At 32.5% G+C, this 18,226-nt stretch overlaps 1 protein-coding gene across 1 annotated transcript; it reads left to right on the top strand.

Moving 5' to 3' along the window:
• The first annotated feature begins 5,612 nt into the window (after positions 1-5,612).
• On the top strand, positions 5,613-17,942 carry LOC117926339 (protein MEI2-like 2). The gene is made up of 13 exons (XM_034845431.1): positions 5,613-5,838; positions 7,456-7,497; positions 7,633-7,776; positions 7,862-8,310; positions 11,065-11,223; positions 11,355-11,471; positions 11,594-11,745; positions 12,592-12,683; positions 12,812-13,760; positions 13,867-13,951; positions 14,035-14,103; positions 14,392-14,571; positions 17,160-17,942. The coding sequence occupies exons 2-13, from the start codon at positions 7,467-7,469 to the stop codon at positions 17,259-17,261; spliced, it is 2,529 nt and encodes an 842-aa protein (XP_034701322.1). The 5' UTR covers positions 5,613-5,838; positions 7,456-7,466; the 3' UTR covers positions 17,262-17,942.
• The last annotated feature ends 284 nt before the right edge of the window (positions 17,943-18,226 follow it).

Below are 18,226 nucleotides of genomic sequence, written 5' to 3'. Positions count from 1 at the left end.
AAAGTGATTTTTAAATATTTTTGGAAGAACTATTTTTGGAAACAGGTTTCTAATTTAAAATATATATATATATATATATATGAACATTACATTAAATATTTAATAAATTTCTTCAAGTTAGATATATTTGGATAAAAATTTTATAGTCAATTTTTATTTAATTAAAAAAAAATAGAAACAATATTAATATTCATGTTTGTAATATATTTTTACTTTCTATATTTTAAATTTAATAATAAAAATATCAAAAGTTTTTGCTTTTAATATTTTAAAATTGGACATAACAATTAGGTAAAAAATTGGGGAAGCTATTAGCCTAATACCAAACTATCAGTCAAAATTCAAAACTGGCGTTTAAAGTAATTTACAGTTATACCCCTACCATTTGAAAATTTCTTATACGTATAGAGAACAGTAGGAATACGAGCGGGTACGAAGTAGAAATAAATCCCAAACGTCCACACAAGTGTATTCAATTCTGGTGGCCGCCACGTGGCACGTGAAGATTTGTTTGGGAGTTAAAACCCCACCGTCCAACTTCCACTCCCACCATCGTCGGCTCTACCAACTTTCAGAATATGCCAGCGCAACTCCTTCAATGTCCTTCCTGTCTTCTCTTTCTTTTATTAAAATATAATTTCTTTTTTAAAATTATTTCTTATAGTTGTTAATTTGTGGGCGGACATTTCTAGTTAAAAAGGAGAGCTCTCTCAAAACGCGTGGTTTTCAATATATTCTACGTCTTAATGTAATGACCGTATCAATTCAATATTTTAGATTTTTTTATTACATCTTATTAATTAAAAAATTAATTTATGATGTCATAAATGTTTTTAACTAAAATATTAAGTTTAATTTTTTAACAAAATTGATAATTTAATATGATATCAAATCTTGATGTAATAGGAAGATCTCCTCGTATATTTGTTTTCCATTTAACTAATTATTTATTATTGTTTTTGTTTGCATCTGACTCGAGATTATATTTTTATTTTCTTTACCACTCTTTCTTTTCTTTCCTCATTATTTCCTTTTCATTGTATTCTATTATTTTATTAATGACCGTTTTTAGTTCTTTAGAATAAATATGGTTTTTTTTTAAATTTTAAAAACATACTGGGGTGATTAGACTTGCTAAAAAGTACAGTAATATGGGTCCGGCTGAGATGGACCGATCGGCCCATTAAGAAACACAACCCAAATCTAGGACCTCAGCGCTGAAGCCCAAAAAATGCACGGGCAGAGTGGGCTCATTTGCTGGGATTAAAATGGGCTGCAAAGCTCTAAAGCTGCTTCGGTGTCTTCAGGTCTTCTTATGCTGGGAAATTAATATTTTTGTTATTTAGAAATATAGTAAAAAGATTAGGTTTTTACGAGAAAGTATACCATTTTTTTAATTTTTTTAAAAAGAATATTGCTATTAAAGATTATGTGTTTGTTTTTTTTGCTATTTCTAATAAACATATAAAACAACCTAGAAAATTTATTTAGATTAATTTCTTTTTAAAATTTAATTAAAAATAATGATATTTCACAACTAATCTATTTAATAAATTCTTCATGTATTTATATATTTGTTATTGTAGATTTTTTTTTTTAATTGAACTTGGCTTCTCATTGATACCCACTTACCGACTTACATCCTCAATTGACTTTTCTTTCTTACAATGACTCGTTGTCATTTTGATTAATTTATTCAATTGAAAATGGATTTAGATAATGTTTCTCCATTTTCTAATAAAAATAAAAATAATAATAATAACCATGATAATAATGTGAGTTTTCATATTAATTTTTCAATAAAAATTAATTTAGATCACGTTTCAATAAAAATAAAAGTTAAATCATATTCATAAAATTTCCCCATAAAAAAAAGAAGAGAGAAATGTATTGTAAAATAAAATTTGTTCATAAAAAAAAAGAGAAATGTATTGACAAAAAATAAAAACAAATACGGTTAAAATTTAATTTGTATTACATCTAGAAACTAGTAATATTGGTATTAAGAAAGGCTTTTTAATTTTTTAAAAATAACTAATATATTAATTCATTTTAATTTATTTATTCAATAAAAAAACCTTTCAATAAAATGTAATGTCTTTCTAATTCATCTAATCTTTTCAATTGACATCTAAATCTTTCCCATTTACAATTAAGAATATTTTTCAATTCATATATGTTCAATTGATTTTTTTTTTAATTTTTTTTATTATCTATTTTTTTTTCCTCGTTACGAATGGATTGGTGATCATCATTGGTTCATTAATGATTGTCTTATCATCATGAATGGATTGTTGTTAACATTATGCATGGATTGGTGATCATCATTCGTTCATTAGTGATTGTCTTACCATCATGAATGGATTATTGATTGTCCTTGGTACTCGTCTTTGTAGTTACGAACGTTAATTAATTATGGATTGGTTCTCATCCATACATCTTTAGAACTACAAGACTACCTCATCCATGTAACTCTTTTGGAATTATTATTACTTCTATGATTGCTACCTCTTTGGTTTTTTTCTTCAATATCAATATTATTTTTATGGATTAATTTTGCAAAGGAATTGAGGATTGTATTATACTTTATTGAGAATTATATTGGATTTGTTCACGATTCTCATTATATTATATCCAAATTTATTTTAAAATATTTATTTTTATTTAATTATTTTACTCTTGATTTTTTATTTTTTATTTTTAAAAAACTCTCTTTAGTCTTGGTTCTAATGGAGAAGAAGTTGGAGATAATTGTGATAAGAGTTATTTATATCATTTTATATATTTTTGTTATTTTAGTTAGTTTTGAAATATTTAAATGCAATAATATATAGAAAATTTTCATATTGAATTTAAATTATCTCATTAAATATGATAAAAAAAATCACAAAAACTCATCTTAGTCATCTATATGACAAGAAAATTTGATACAAATCATTATACCTTACTAAAAATTAATAGCATTTCATTATATCAAATATATCATCCTAATCAAATATATTATAATAATTTAAGATTATTCTTCACTATTCTTTAAATTATCTTATATTTTTTAATCAAATCAATTTTTATTCTTATATATGTTGAATTGTATCATCTTGTAGATTATATATATATATATATATATATATATATACATTTTTTATAGTGATCCAAACTTTTATTTTTTGGGTAATTACTATTTCAAATAATTTTTTTAAATGAAAATTTATTAAGGTAACTATAGAGAGCTACAATGTTTGAAAATTAATTTTAATAATCAAAAAGTAATTAATTTATTTTTTTTTAAGAAATGAATTTATTATTATGGATAGAGAAAGCTTGTGTTTATTTTTGTTCATATAACATTATCCATTATTCTTTTTTATTTAACAAATTTTCATAAAAAAATATATTCCAAGTATATATATACCTTTTTTCTTATCTATTCTATAATTAGAAAATATTAAAAAGAAAAAAATACATTAAAAATTATATAAAAGTTATATGTTGTCTTCTATCATTCATGTAGAACAAATTTTTTAATGATATATGTAGGTGAAAATATTTTTTAAATCTATTTTTTAACATAATAATTTATATGATCAAATAAGTAAAAAAAATTCCAGTTGATTATATCTTTATCATGATAAATAAAATTTAATTTTCATATTTTTATAAATGAAATACATATTTTGTAAATTTTATATTCTTAATATTGTAGTTCTCATTCAAATATATTTCTTATTTTCTATTTTTAAAAATAAAAAACAATAAAATAAGAATTACAAATTACATTATATTTTTAAAATTTATTTAATTTTTTTTAAAAATGATAATCTTAAAAGTTATTATATATATATATTCCATGTCACATGACGCGTAAATATTCCCCAGGATTGTCTCGATGCACAGATCAGTAGCTCACGTGCCTTACCCGTGATGCCACTGGATGGGGCCGCAATAATTGATTCCATAATTGTTATCCTATCGTGGCAGTATTTGATTGGCCGTGGATATTCAATGAACTTAACCCGACCCGCGTAAAGTGGAGCGCTAATCAAGTGCTGCGAGCTCACGTGACCCCTGAACGCCTCCCTCGAGACTCGACAATTTATTTATTTTCTTTCTTTTTCTGGGAAAATTATTAAAATAATTTTTTGTTATCCAATCATAATTCTTCTGCCAATGACTTCTGGGCCAGTGAAAGACAAAAATTTAAAAAGATTTCTCTCATTATTAAACAACTTTACTCATTATTTAATTATATCCCAAGTTTTATTTTAAGATACTTATTTGTCCTTTTCTTATCCACGCGCCGCAGCTTAAATTAGTGCTATTCACTATTCAGTATTCAGACCTTTTCTTTAAATGAGGATAATTTTATTTTTTATTTATCATTTTTTATTTTTTTATTACTAATTTTTCTTTCATGGTTAAAATGGTTATCAGATAAAATCTGAAAAATTACTTATAATATTAAAAAATAATGTTAGTGTTCTTCGAAGAAATGGTTTTGTTTACGGTGATTCTAGATTTTTTTTAGTTTAAAAAATGTTTTTTTGAAAAAAATTAAATATTTTGATAAAATTTAAAAAATACTTTTAAAATTTCAAAAATCCAATCCACTTAAAGTTTTGGAAAATCAATTATAATATATTTTTTTAAAATAATGATTTGATAGGAAATTCCATTGACCTAATTTGAGGACATTTGGATAGATTTTGACTTTATCTATCCCATAAATATATCAAGATAAATAAATAATACGAATTAGTTTTTATATTAATATGTATAAAATAATACGAACTAGTTTCTATATTAATACCTATAAAGTGAAAATCTCATGAGCAATTCTATGATAACAATGAGAGCAGAAATGTTATCATCAAGTATGATTATCTAATAGTTTAAACACAATTGACATAGTTGATGAAACATTTAAAATATGATGTTTGGATGGAATTCGTGACATCGACCCATAGGATTTATGGTTTTTAAAATTTTTTTTAGTCAAATGCGAAAGATTGCTTTTTCATCCTAATTTTTTATTTTTTATTTTTTTTGTTTTAGTAAAAGTACTTTAAGTAGTTGTTAAAGTGATTTTCCTAAAAATACTTTTAAAAAAACACTTCAAATTAATAAAATGCTTCCTAAAAATACTTAAAAAACAAAAAAAACACTTCAATTTAACACAATGCCAAAATCACTCTTAACTCATGGAGTGTGATTTTTGTATATTTTTTTAATTATTTTCTATATTTGTAAATTTTTTAGAAATGTATTTTAAAAAAGTAACTTATTTTTAAAAGAAATTCTATAAAAAGATTATTAAATATATTTTCGAATTTAGAAAATATATATATTATTTAAAAAAAAAACAATTCCATAATAGGTTCTTTAACATTTGAAGGCATGCACTGCACACGTGTGTGTGTAATATTTGAAGTGAAAAAAAGAGGAGATAAGAAATGAATCATAAGAAGTAGAGTATTTACGTGATATGTGCTTAAAGGTGAAAGCATGTTGTGGAAAGTGGGAATGGGGATATTTTGTGGGAGGGGGAGTTGTGTCAACGGACGCCAAATAGAAATGAAATAGAGCGAAATGTGAGTGTGGAGAGAAACAGAGGAGAGGAGAGAGGAGAGAGAGTGTCTGTATCTCTCAATTATTTTTACTCCTTCCCTCCAATCATTTTCTCTCTCTGCCTTCGCTCTGTTTTCCCGGCGACACAAAAGGAAGTAGAAGAGTAGAAGAAACAAAAATCTCTGCTTCTACGAAACTCTCTCTCCCCTTTCTCTTCCATTTTCTCTTCTTCTTTCTTCGCTCTATGCGATCTTAGCACCTCCTCTTTCCAAGGTACTTCTTTTCTCTCTATTTTGTTTTTGGTTTCTTGGGGTTTTCTTTTGATCGTTTGGTGTGGGGTGCGCGCTCCTGGTTTCGCACATGGTTTTATTGTTTTTTGGGTGGAGAGGAGTGTTTCTGGGGGAATTGGGGCTTGGACTTGGTGGGTCTTTGGGGGTTTGGAGGACTTTGACTTCTTTTGCTTGAATTTCTTTGATTTTGATTTTGATTTTTTTGTTTATTTTGGCAACTGGATTGAGTGGAGGCTGAGTGATTCTGTGAGCTGTTTGATATGTCTTTCTGGGTTTCGTTTTGACTTTGATTGAAATTTTATTTGGATTTTGTGTGCTTCAGTTTCATGTCAATTCCTCTGAATTTCTTCCCTTTTCCATTTGTTTGCCGAGAAAACACAGGAAAACAATAGAGAAGGCGTGTGACATGTGCTTTATGTTGTTTTATGTTCTGGTGTCCGAGAAAGTGAAAGGCTGACCTCAGCTAAGCCAAATGGTTGTATTAGGCCTAGTTGGGTGGCGGGTTCTGTTTTTTTTTTTTTTTTTTTTTTCGGTTTCCAAATTATGTAAAAGTAAAGATTCCGAAATCTGATTTATTTTCTTTTCTTACATTTCTATGCAACCAAACAGGGTTACTAGAATTAATTACAACTTGTATTAATCCATCGATGGAATCAAAATGTGGAAGACAGCCCACGCCTCATCTTGAATAGACGCTAGAGCTATAATAATCAATTCTGAACTATTATAGTGGGTTTGTTTTGTTGCAGGAATTGTTAGTCGAGAAATTCAGATGAACTATTCAAACACAATTTGTCAATGGATGATTCTGTGTCGTTATTGTGTCCCTATTCTACTTTTTCCATATTTACCAAGTCACCTTCTCCATGATGTTATGTCGAATCCACAGCCCAGGTCTGCGTCTACTTAGCTTTTTCAAAAGAAGTGATTCTCTTTTTCCATGGTGTTGAAGCTCCATTTGTAATGCCCATTGGATGGTTTGATTCTAGACATGGTCAATATTCAGACTTTACTGCTTTCAACCGTTCCCATTCTCTTCCCTTGTGCCCCTTTTTTTTTTCCTGAAAAACTCCATTGTGAACTTTCCACCAAAACCCTGATCCCTCTCTCTTTTTTCTTTCTTTCTTGTATTTGTTCCCACCCTTTTCCTTGGCATTTAAAATTCTATTCTCCTTTTGTGGAATTTCTTCTTAGTAATTTGGCTCTGCATCACAATATTAACAGTTAAAATTGTCAATATAACTGTTATGTAAAGTAGATGAGAAGTAGATTAACTATCCAATCGTTAATTTATAGAAATGAAATGCTCGACAACTTTTGTTTGTTTCTTCTGGTGCCTTAGGTACAGTTGAAATCTTGTGTCCATTTTCAAGAAAACTTCCTTAAATGTTGCTGGAATTCAATAAATCAAGTAGTTAGAACTGTGGGAAATTTTTTTCCTTTCATTCTGATTGCTGCAGTCCTATTTGTTTACTGAAGCACATGCTAGATTCTATAAAGTCCATGTGCCCTTTTAATTGCCTTAACAATCTTCTACCAGAGTTGATAATTTTATGGTAGGTTAACTTTCAGTTTTTTTTCACTTCACTTGTCTTTGCAGGAAGTGGTTGAATGGAGCAGCATGCAAAGGGTTCAATTTCAGGTTGTTCTGAGGGTTCCCTTTTTTTTCTTCAACTGATGAAACCTAAAATGCATAGACGTGTGCATTTATCAAACAAGTATATGGTAATATACATATATGTCATGAATCTCCTGAATAGCTATATTTGTTTTGTAGGTCCGTTCAAGATTCCATCTCTAAATGTTCCTAAGAAAATAGGAAGTGGTGCATGGGGGATCCCACATGGAACTGATGCTTATCATACATCAAGTGATGTTAGCTTGTTTTCAAGCTCGTTACCTGTTCTGCCACATGAAAAGTGTACGCATGAGCGCTTGCATTATAGATCCTTCTTGCTGAGAATTGTTTTTGAAACCTAATTTTTTCTTTCTTTGTCAAAATCCAGTGCACTTTAATGATTCAGAGCATTGTGGTCACTCTGTTGATGATAGCTCACCTAGCTTGAATAAACTTCAGCAAGATGAAGAAAGTAAGGATCCACTTGAAGATGTTGATCTGAATGCAATTGGAAGCTTGCTTCCTGATGATGAGGATGTGCTTTTAGCTGGCATCATGGACGATTTTGATCTTAGTGGGTTGCCTACCCAACTAGAAGATTTGGAAGATGATCTCTTTGGCAGTGGAGGAGGAATGGAGTTGGATTTTGATATTGGTATTTCAAAGTTAAGCCTATCTGATGGTGTTGCTGGAAATGGGATTGGACATTATGGCCTTCCAAATGGTGTGGCGACAGTTGCTGGGGAGCATCCATATGGGGAGCATCCTTCAAGGACATTATTTGTTAGGAATATCAATAGCAATGTTGAGGACTCAGAGCTGAAAACTCTCTTTGAGGTATTTCACACATTTCAGATTCTATGCCATTAAATCTATTAGTATCCATTGCAAATTACCCAACTATGTGCCTTATTTTCATTTATTTTTATTCCTAAGTATTTCTATCTTTTGGCTAATAATTCTCTTTTGGTTATGTTATGTACTTGATAAGTATATTGACTTGTGAAATGTGTTATTTCTCAAATCTCACTTTTGCCAAAATGCAAAACGGTGATACTGAACGTGGATCTCAAATCCCTTTCCAGTTTTAGTTTGGTCTCCAATTTTTCTTCCTAAAATCTCTTTGTGAAATATGCAACTACAAGTTGATTGATTTCACTTAACATCGGTGGAACTAAGTAAAACTTTTTGGAAGTTTTTCTATCTTGAAATGGTATGTGGTAGTTCTTTCTTGGTAAAACCTTTTTGCTTCACTTTGGTTTGGATGTTGTGTTTGCTTTGCTTGGAACTCCAAAATAATTTTTAAGTTGAGGGGGGATGAATTTTTGAACTTTTCAAAATAATGTAGCAATGTTCCACTGAATCATTTGGGAGCTCCAATGAAACATGTTTAACATATTTTCTTGGTGATAGTGGAAACCAATACTTTCCTCCACATAAATTTAGTCCGTAACAGTATTAAGTCCATAAGATGATGTCAGGCTTTTATTCAGGTTGAGCATGTGTCATGTTGGGTACTGTTTCATAAAAATAGTTTCTACCTTGTTAAGATACTTTCTTATTAAACTAAAATTTTTCTGTACTCTTCATCCTAAATTACTCAGTTTAGATAAATCCTCAGCTGTACCAACATTATTCTCATTGAGAAAATAAGTTCATTTGATATCTAATGTTGTGGATGAGTATTTTCTGGAAGAAAGAAGTCCATTTATTACAAAAGGTGGGGAAAAGAGGGATTAGCAAAAACATGGAATGAAAGAAGAAATTTTATGAAGGCTGAGAATTCCCTCCAGTTGGATGGTCAAAGTATTGTTATCTAATACCTGCTTCGAAACAGACCCTAATCAGTAATCCCTCAAACAATAAAAAATGCCACAGACACATGGTATCCAAGCAAAACTCCCTTGAAAACACAGTATTGCTCATACCTTTCTGCTGGCACTTCTTCAGAAAACTTTCATTATCAGTGAGGCCATCTCTCTCTCTCTCTCTAGGTTTCTATTAGAAAACCAACTCCTAAACCTGAAAATAGTCTTTAAACCCACAATCTGGGAACCTTGAGTCTACCTGACTTCTCCATTATATACGTTCTTCTTAAAGATAGTTTTCAAGTCTTCAATTGAGAGTGTCATTTGTTGTCATTGGCCTTTTTTTTTTTATTTTACATTTTTCTGTTCTTGTTTGTTCATATCTAAATGCTTAGGGATTAGTTTTTTGGCTAGCCTTGTCAGACAAATGGGGGATTGGGTTTTCTTCCTGTTAGAGGTTTGCTTGTTTGATTAGAAAGTGCTAGGAAGCAGGTATAGGATTATGGTGCTTAGGTTAACTACCTTCTAGCTGAAGGGGATATTCTGCATTCACAAAAATATATTGTTTTTCTATTTTTGCTCTTGCACTTCAAGGCTTTTTTCAAATCTACCTTTTCTGCAAGATTTGTAACTAAGAGACTTCCTCTGTTTATAAAAATCCCATTTCTGTAAGCTATTTTTGGATATGATTATGCAATTTAATGAAAGGATTAGTTTTGTATCATTTTGAGGAACAAACACCTTTTTTTTTTTTTTTTTAATTAGAAGAGGAATAATAACTCATTTATGCAAATGATTATAAATATGACTCATATCACACAATGTGAGGATGACTTAGAGCTAATAATTTCTACCCTGGAGTTCACATAGTTGAACTTAGATATGTATCGTCAGTTACAATTATTTTCCGTTTTTTTTGGTAAATATGTAAAATAAGCTACATCTACTGCAGTTCTTTTTGACCTGCTGGGGCTACTTGGTTCCTGGGCTGGTCTATTCTTATAATCTTGTTCATCTGCCACTCTACTTGTTATCCATGTTGGCATTCTGGAAAACATGGCCTTCTTCTGTCCATTAGGGGAGATGAGCTTTGGTTTCTCAAAGAAAATGCAGATAATTCCCCATCAGATTTGCTTAAAATTTGAACTTAAGAAGCATTAAGAGGAATAACAGATTTGATGAAAAGGATACTAAGAAATTTTTTTTGTTACTTTTAAGAGTGGTAGGAAGTTTGAGGCATTTGAAGTACAACAGGCATTCTTGTAAGCAGCAGAAGGGTTTTGCCACCTTCTCAACTTGATAACATAGTCTTGTTATTCTATTCTCTACAACTATATTATAATATTCCAATGGGCTAATTATGTGTGTTTAGGTTTGGTTGGGTTGTCTAACACTGCAACCCCAGCCAACCAAACTTGAGACAGCGTTACCAAATTTCTATTCAAGCTATCAAAAGCCTGCTCAAAACAGCCAAAGTTTCAGGTTATGCTGGGTTAGGGTTGGCATGTATTACATATAACATGTCTGGTGTGGCTGGTTCATTAATTAGGTCATCTGCCAGGAAAGAATGAGGTGACCTATGGGTGAAAAATTAGTGACATCTTCATCCTGCAGACATGATAATCCCTTTTGATGGCTCTATTTTCTGACTTGGGCTGAGAATGATCCTAATGAGGTTTTACAGCTTTATTTTCTTACATAAACATAAACAGATATCAGTTATTTATTTATAATCGCTAGTGCTAATGCTTAATAATCATAAAACTGGTTCCTTTTCTTGTAGCAATATGGGGACATCAGAACTCTGTATACAGCATGCAAGCATAGGGGCTTTGTGATGATATCTTACTATGACATTCGGGCAGCTCGAACTGCTATGCGTGCACTGCAGAATAAGCCCTTAAGACGAAGGAAACTTGACATTCATTTTTCAATTCCCAAGGTTTGAACTAAGGGCTGAACTGCATTGAGTAAAGTCCACGCATTGCAGAACGCAGTGCTTTTTTAATTTAGTTTGGTGCTGTTGATCCACTAACATCTAGTCATGCATTTTTGTTCCTTATGATATTCCAGGATAACCCATCAGAGAAGGACATTAACCAAGGGACTCTTGTTGTGTTTAATTTGGATGCATCGGTATCAAATGATGACCTTCGTCAAATATTCGGTGCTTATGGAGAGGTCAAAGAGGTGCAATTCTTTTTCCCTTTTAATAGCTGTTTTATTTATTTATTTTTTCTAGTCATTCCTCTACTTATCATCCTTTTTTCTAACCTGTTTGACTTGTGAATTTTCTTGTATGCAAAATGCAGATCAGGGAAACACCACACAAGCGACACCATAAGTTCATAGAATTTTTTGATGTTAGAGCTGCAGAGGCTGCTCTCAGAGCATTAAATAGGAGTGACATAGCTGGAAAACGCATAAAGCTAGAACCTAGTCGCCCTGGTGGGGCACGTCGGAAGTAAGTATCAATACACTTAACATTTTGGCTATTTACAGAGAACTGCTTTGGCCATATTCTCATTCACATGGTTCTTGCTTTTTTTTGAATTCCTCTACCTGACTTCATTGTTGTTGCCTGGATATCATTTTTTTTTTGGTGAATTTGAATGCTTATTGCCTTGCTCTTTTGTTGTTATTTTTTATCTTTTGATGTTTTATTTCTGCAAAAGGGATCTTCGATAGTATTTGATGTTAAACTTTCTCTCGTGGCTTTAGAAATGCATTGAAACTGTCTTCTTGACCAACTTTAGAAACTTCTTGATCACTGTTAAAGGTGTCAAAATCTGTCTTTTTTGCTCAGATAGTGATTTTGAGTAACTACTCCATCTGTAAAAATTTACCTTCAACCAAAATCTTTATGGCTCAACACCTTTCTCATTGATCTGGCATCAAATGAAAGCCATGTTGAAATGTCCCTTTATTTGCTTATCCTGTTAATTTACTTTACCTTTGTTCTTTACTAGGTAGTTACAATTTCAATTCCTCATAGATGCAATACACACTTCAGTTTGTTTCTTATGCTTGACGATTGCTTGGGATAGATGAGTTTTGCCATGTTTTATTTTCATGGCACTTAGTATGTGCATATTTGGGTGTAAATTAGGTCTAATGGTCCAAAACTCAGTCTGAACTCCCTTATGTCAGGCCTGGGCCTAGCTGTTGCAGCAAAACATTGGGGTTTTCTTTCATTTTTATTTGTGAATTACTTTCTTCTTACCAAAAAAATTCTAGTTTTCTAGATTTCTTTGGTTATAAGTAGTTAAGGTGGTTAGTAAAATAAATTGGTTGTGCTTTTTGTGTTTAGCTTGATGCAGCAACTGAGCCAAGAGCTGGAACAAGATGAAGCTCGAAGTTTTCGACATCATGTAGGTTCACCAGTTACCAACTCTCCTCCAGGTGAGTATCTTTAGATACTTGGATAATTTGAGATCTCATGTATTTTTGTGCTTATATTATGAGTTTTGGTCCTGCTCTGGTGAGAAAAGTGTTGGTTATGGGCTGACATTAATGGTATAATATGACAGGTAACTGGGCGGCATTCAGCCCAGTTGAACATAATCCTTTGCAAGCTTATAGTCATTCCCCTGGTTTGGGAAATATCAGCCCTATAAACAGCAACCATTTGCCTGGGTTAGCTTCAATTCTTCCCCCTCATATATCAAACTCTGTGAAGATTGCACCTATTGGTAAAGACCAAGGAAGGGTTAACCATGTGAATCAGGTGTTTACTAATGCGAAACCAACACAAGGAGCAGCCTATCAGATTTCTCATTCTGTTCCTGAGCAAAAATTAAGTGCTAGCCCTGGACCCATTTCTTCTCTTGGTGAATCAAATTCTAATTCATCTGGTATTGGGACATTGTCTGGCCCTCAGTTTCTCTGGGGAAGCCCCACTCCTTACTCTGAGCGCCCCAATTCTTCTGCCTGGCCAACATCATCTGTGGGGCACCCATTTGTGTCCAGTGGACAAGGACAAGGTTTTCCCTATTCTAATCAGCATGGTTCTTTCCTTGGTTCCCATCAACACCATCATGTGGGATCTGCTCCATCTGGTGTTCCTCTTGATAGGCATTTTGGCTACTTCCCTGAGTCACCAGAAACATCCTTCATGAGCCCTGTTACATTTGGGGGCATGGGCTTAAGTCGCAGCAATGGAAATTTTACAATGAATGTGGGTGCTCGGGCAGCTATTAACACTGGTGTTGCTCTTCCAGGAAACATGACCGAAAATGGTTTGCCTAGTTTCAGAATGTTATCATTACCGAGGCATGGTCCTCCATTCCTTGGGAATGGTACTTATCCAGTATCAGGAGTGACCAGCAATGAGGTATTGGCTGAACGTGGTCGAACTCGTCGAGTTGAGAACAGTGGGAATCAGATAGACAGCAAGAAGCAGTATCAGCTTGATTTGGATAAAATCATTAGTGGGGAGGATACTAGGACTACTTTAATGATTAAAAACATTCCAAATAAGTAAGAAAAATCTGTAAATGTCCTTATGAAATAATTGTGACACCTGTAAGTTTTCAGCCCAGATGCCAAATTCTTTGATGATTTATGCCTTCTATTTTCCTTTCAGGTACACCTCAAAGATGTTACTGGCTGCTATTGATGAAAATCATAGGGGTACCTATGATTTTCTCTACTTGCCAATTGATTTTAAGGTAATTATGTTTTGCAAATCTTTGATAGTGTTATATAGTTTCCTCTTTGAACTGAAACTAATGGTTGTTTCGTTTGGTTGCAGAATAAATGTAATGTGGGTTATGCCTTTATCAACATGGTGTCTCCTTCGCACATTATCCCCTTTTATGAGGTTCTATTTTCTTTCCCCTGTTATGAAGTCTCATTAGTCAAACTACAATCAATTCGTTGGATTTTCTTTTCACATCATCAATATGCTAAAGTATGAACTTTAAGGTGCTTGTGGATTTGTAAACACAACTGGTTGTGTATGGTGCTTTCTTTATCCATGTGAATGTACTGTACCCTCAAAGGAAATTTGACTTGTCAATGTGTTGGATATTACCTTAATACTTGTTAAGGAAGAATAATGGGAGTTCTATCATATTTTGGAAAGACTTATAATGCGGAATTTGTGCAGGCATTTAATGGAAAGAAGTGGGAAAAGTTCAACAGTGAAAAAGTTGCTTCATTGGCATATGCGCGAATACAAGGCAAGGCAGCCCTTGTTACACACTTCCAGAATTCAAGCCTTATGAATGAAGATAAGCGATGCCGACCTATTCTCTTCCATTCAGAGGGCCAAGAGACTGTTGATCAGGTAACATAGCTGAGTTATTATAGTCTCCTCTTCTTTTCTATATCACCTGACAGGAGTAGTGCAAGTTTCATGTTCAATGGCACAAAACATCCAAGTACTCATTCTTAGGCTTTTGTAACTTTGCAACTTCTGATTCTTTAATTGAATAGTTTTGAACTGGATTATACATGTGTTTTTGTCAAAAGTGAGACAATGGGGGATAACAGAGGAGAATGAGAGCTTTGCATTAGTTGGGACCTGCTCTATTGATAGCATTGAAATAGTAAGAAGACAATATTTTCTCTAATACAATAGTAGTACACTTCTACTCTCCCCCTTAAGCTGGAACAACGATATTTTATCATGCCCGACATGTTACATAATTCTAGAAAATGACTTCCACCCAAAGCTTTAGTAAACACATAGCCAAATTGCTTCCAATATTTAGATATGAAGTGGCTATTGTTGAATTTGTTTTCTTATGAAAATACTGGATTACCTGCAGTATACCTGGTAGTATTGCCAATAATTATCTTCCCTCAAGTCCCAATAGTATGAGCCATTGATCCATGCCTCTCACATGTGATCTACACACAGCATCAGAAAGGTAAAATAACTGGAAAAAATCAGAGATCAAGAAAATAACTTAATTAGTTGTGGCTATACTGCAAGTAAACATTCCTGATTGGATCCATCATTAGCTAAAAATTGACATATAGCAGAACAAATGAGAATTTTTTAGAGATCAAGAAAGAAAAAGAAAACAAGAGGGACAATGTGTCCTTCAAGAAAGCTAGATGAAATACAGCAAAAAGAGAACCAAAATCACAGGGCATCCTACCAAAAGAAGCAATGGAACATGAAACTCCTTGTCTTGTCTCTCAAATATGTTAATTCATTAGTCAAAGGGTGATATTATTCCATTTATCTATCATCCCTCTAAAGGTTCTTAGTAGTTCTCCCAGACTCCCGTCATTCTACCAAAGGACATACATCTTGCAAATTGCATACTAAATCTTCTTTGTTGTGTTTAGGAACATCATGTTAGCACTCAAAGTTAGCACCATATTGTTCCATAACCAAGTCATGGCATAGTTACCAAGTTTTCATTCCGCAAACCTTTTCTCACTCATCTCTGATAGACTAGATTAGGTGCTCAAGTGCACCAAAAAGGACTTGAAAATATGATTCCAGGGAGAGAAAACCAGTATGTTGAGATAACCTGAGGGCGGGTGGGAGTTTTTATGGTCTATTAATAAATACGTCTAAAAGTGGCATGTCTGGAAGCCAATATTTTGTGTTTGTTTTGGTTTGCCTCTTTTATTTATTTATTTTGTTGTGGTTAGATTAGCTTTCTAATGGCTCCATCAGATGATTTTTAATGGCAAATTTTAGAAATCTCTTCCAAAATTAAAGTAGGGAAGAAAATATTCCTTTTTTTCCTTTTGGGTAGGCAAATCAAATGTTATGGATAAATGCCTAACAAAAAAATAGGCAAATAGAACATTATAGATAAATGCCTAATCGAAAGGGCTGTGCTCGCACTGAGAGTAAGAAGCACACCACAACACAGAATAAAAGAGAAAAACCTGAATAGACTGAAATGCAGTCTACCTTGAACCTATACAATCAATGAAATCCACAGAAGAGGAATGAAATCCCTCTCTACCTTCTCCTCTCAACCGAAAGAAAAATGTTTTGATTAGTAGTCTCTGACTACCCATTCTGATGGTTCAATAACTTCAGAATTCCTAGTTTTCTCAGAACCGTACACACCAAAATAAGCATAAAGAAGCCATCTTCCATAAATTTTTGCATTCTTTTCCACAAAACTATGTGCCATCCAAGTAAGAGCTCCTTGAATGTTTTGAGAAGAATCAACCTCATACTGAAAAGCTAGAGAAGAAGATTTGGTGTATTATTGCAACTTAATACTTCTTTCCCAACCTTGAAAATGACCCCCTAATTTTCCTATTGAAAGCTGATGACACCCCATTATGTTGCAATTCTTTTAAAAAGTGTTTATAAAACCAAACCAGAGGTCCCTTTTGACTCTTTGTTCCCCTGGTCATTGAGAAGCTTTACAAGATTGAGCCTCAAAATACAGATGTTTTGGAAACCCTTTTTTCCTTGGGTTTTTTCTCTTTTTTCTTTTTTTCTGTTTTCCTGTTACAAGAAAAGAAAGAACAAGTTTCTGATGCTAGATGAGGAAAAATTAGAAACACCACAGTTTGAGAAAAGCTGAAAACTTCCAAAAAAAATCTGCAATTCAGGAATTTTATCAAAAAAAAAAAAAAAACATAAATAAAAGACCTAGATGAAAAAAGAAATGGTTTTACATGTAAAATGTTCCATTCTTTCAGGTAGCAAGCACCAGGACCAACTTTTGGTGGCCCACTTGTCCATCTAATTGAGTTTTCACACAGGTTTATTATTGGAATTGCTTCACACTGAAACCTGATTTAGAGCTTACTAAGAAGCTTGTTGTTTGAGTTTATTCTAGAAGCTAATTGGATGCCATGTTGTTGTGAAGTTGACTTGCAGGCATATTGTAAATCATCAAATAAATTTTTCTGACCAAATAGGATGCTATTTTGTGGATGACACAGGAACCTTTTGCTTCCGGCAATTTGAACATCTGTATCCGACAGCCAGATGGGTCTTACTCTGGGGATTCATTGGAGAGCCCAAAGGGTAATTTGGAAGATTAGCCAGAGAAGTATTAACCATTCATTGAAATAGCTTACTCTCAACTTTCAGATATGGTGGCTCCAAGTGCTAACTGGTACATAGGTATAATAGGTATATAAACTTAAAATGAGAAATCAAAGAATTGCCGCATTATTGCTTGTATGATAGGCAGTATCGGCTTTTGAGTGATGGATATCGTCATATTTCGCAAGAGAGCAAGGAAAAGATGCAGAGGGTTTTGTTTATATGTAGAGCAGGAAATTGTTATTTGACCAAGGGAGAAGAATAAGGTGAAGAGGCATACACAACTGAAAAGGGAAGTCTCTGCTGCCAAATGCATTGATCACCAGCTTGTTCATGATCCTCCTTTGGGGGTTTTCCTTTTCTGTTGTCTTTTAAGTTTTATGTGGTGGGTCTTTTGTCTATTTGCAAATATGATTCCATGGTTGTGTCATGTGTACATGTGTATGGGACTTGGAACAGGTTAAGGGCTGTTAGCAAATTGTATAGAGAGAAGACAGCAGACCCTGCATCCTGTTTGTCATGTGTTCTTTCTTGTTGACAAAATAGCTATGAACAATATGTATTTTATGATATTGTATAGATATTTCAGTGTGTCTAAATGATTCTGAAGGTGAATTCATAAGCAGATGGCAGTTGCAATTATCCATTTAGAGAATGACAGTATATGTATTTATGTATGCCACCGTTTAGATTATACAACATTTTGGTAGAATAGACCTGAATTTGACTTATCTAAATAGACTTTGGATGTCTTTTGAGTGTTGAGGTTCTCTGTTTTCTGTTAGTGTCTGAATCCTACTATTAATTGTTAAAGTTGTTTATTTTAATGTATATATATATTTTATTATATTTTTTCTAATTTTAATTTGAAGATTAATAATTAGAAAAAGTGGTAATTTAACATATTTACAAATACCCTAAAATAACAAAAGTTGTCAACATAATAAAGATTTTATGATGT

This window comes from Vitis riparia, chromosome 12, assembly GCF_004353265.1.
Source record: "Vitis riparia cultivar Riparia Gloire de Montpellier isolate 1030 chromosome 12, EGFV_Vit.rip_1.0, whole genome shotgun sequence".
In the NCBI taxonomy this organism is placed as follows: Eukaryota; Viridiplantae; Streptophyta; class Magnoliopsida; order Vitales; family Vitaceae; genus Vitis; species Vitis riparia.
The sequence above is the reverse complement of the archived record's forward strand: the minus strand, read 5'-3'. Positions and strand labels throughout refer to the sequence as shown.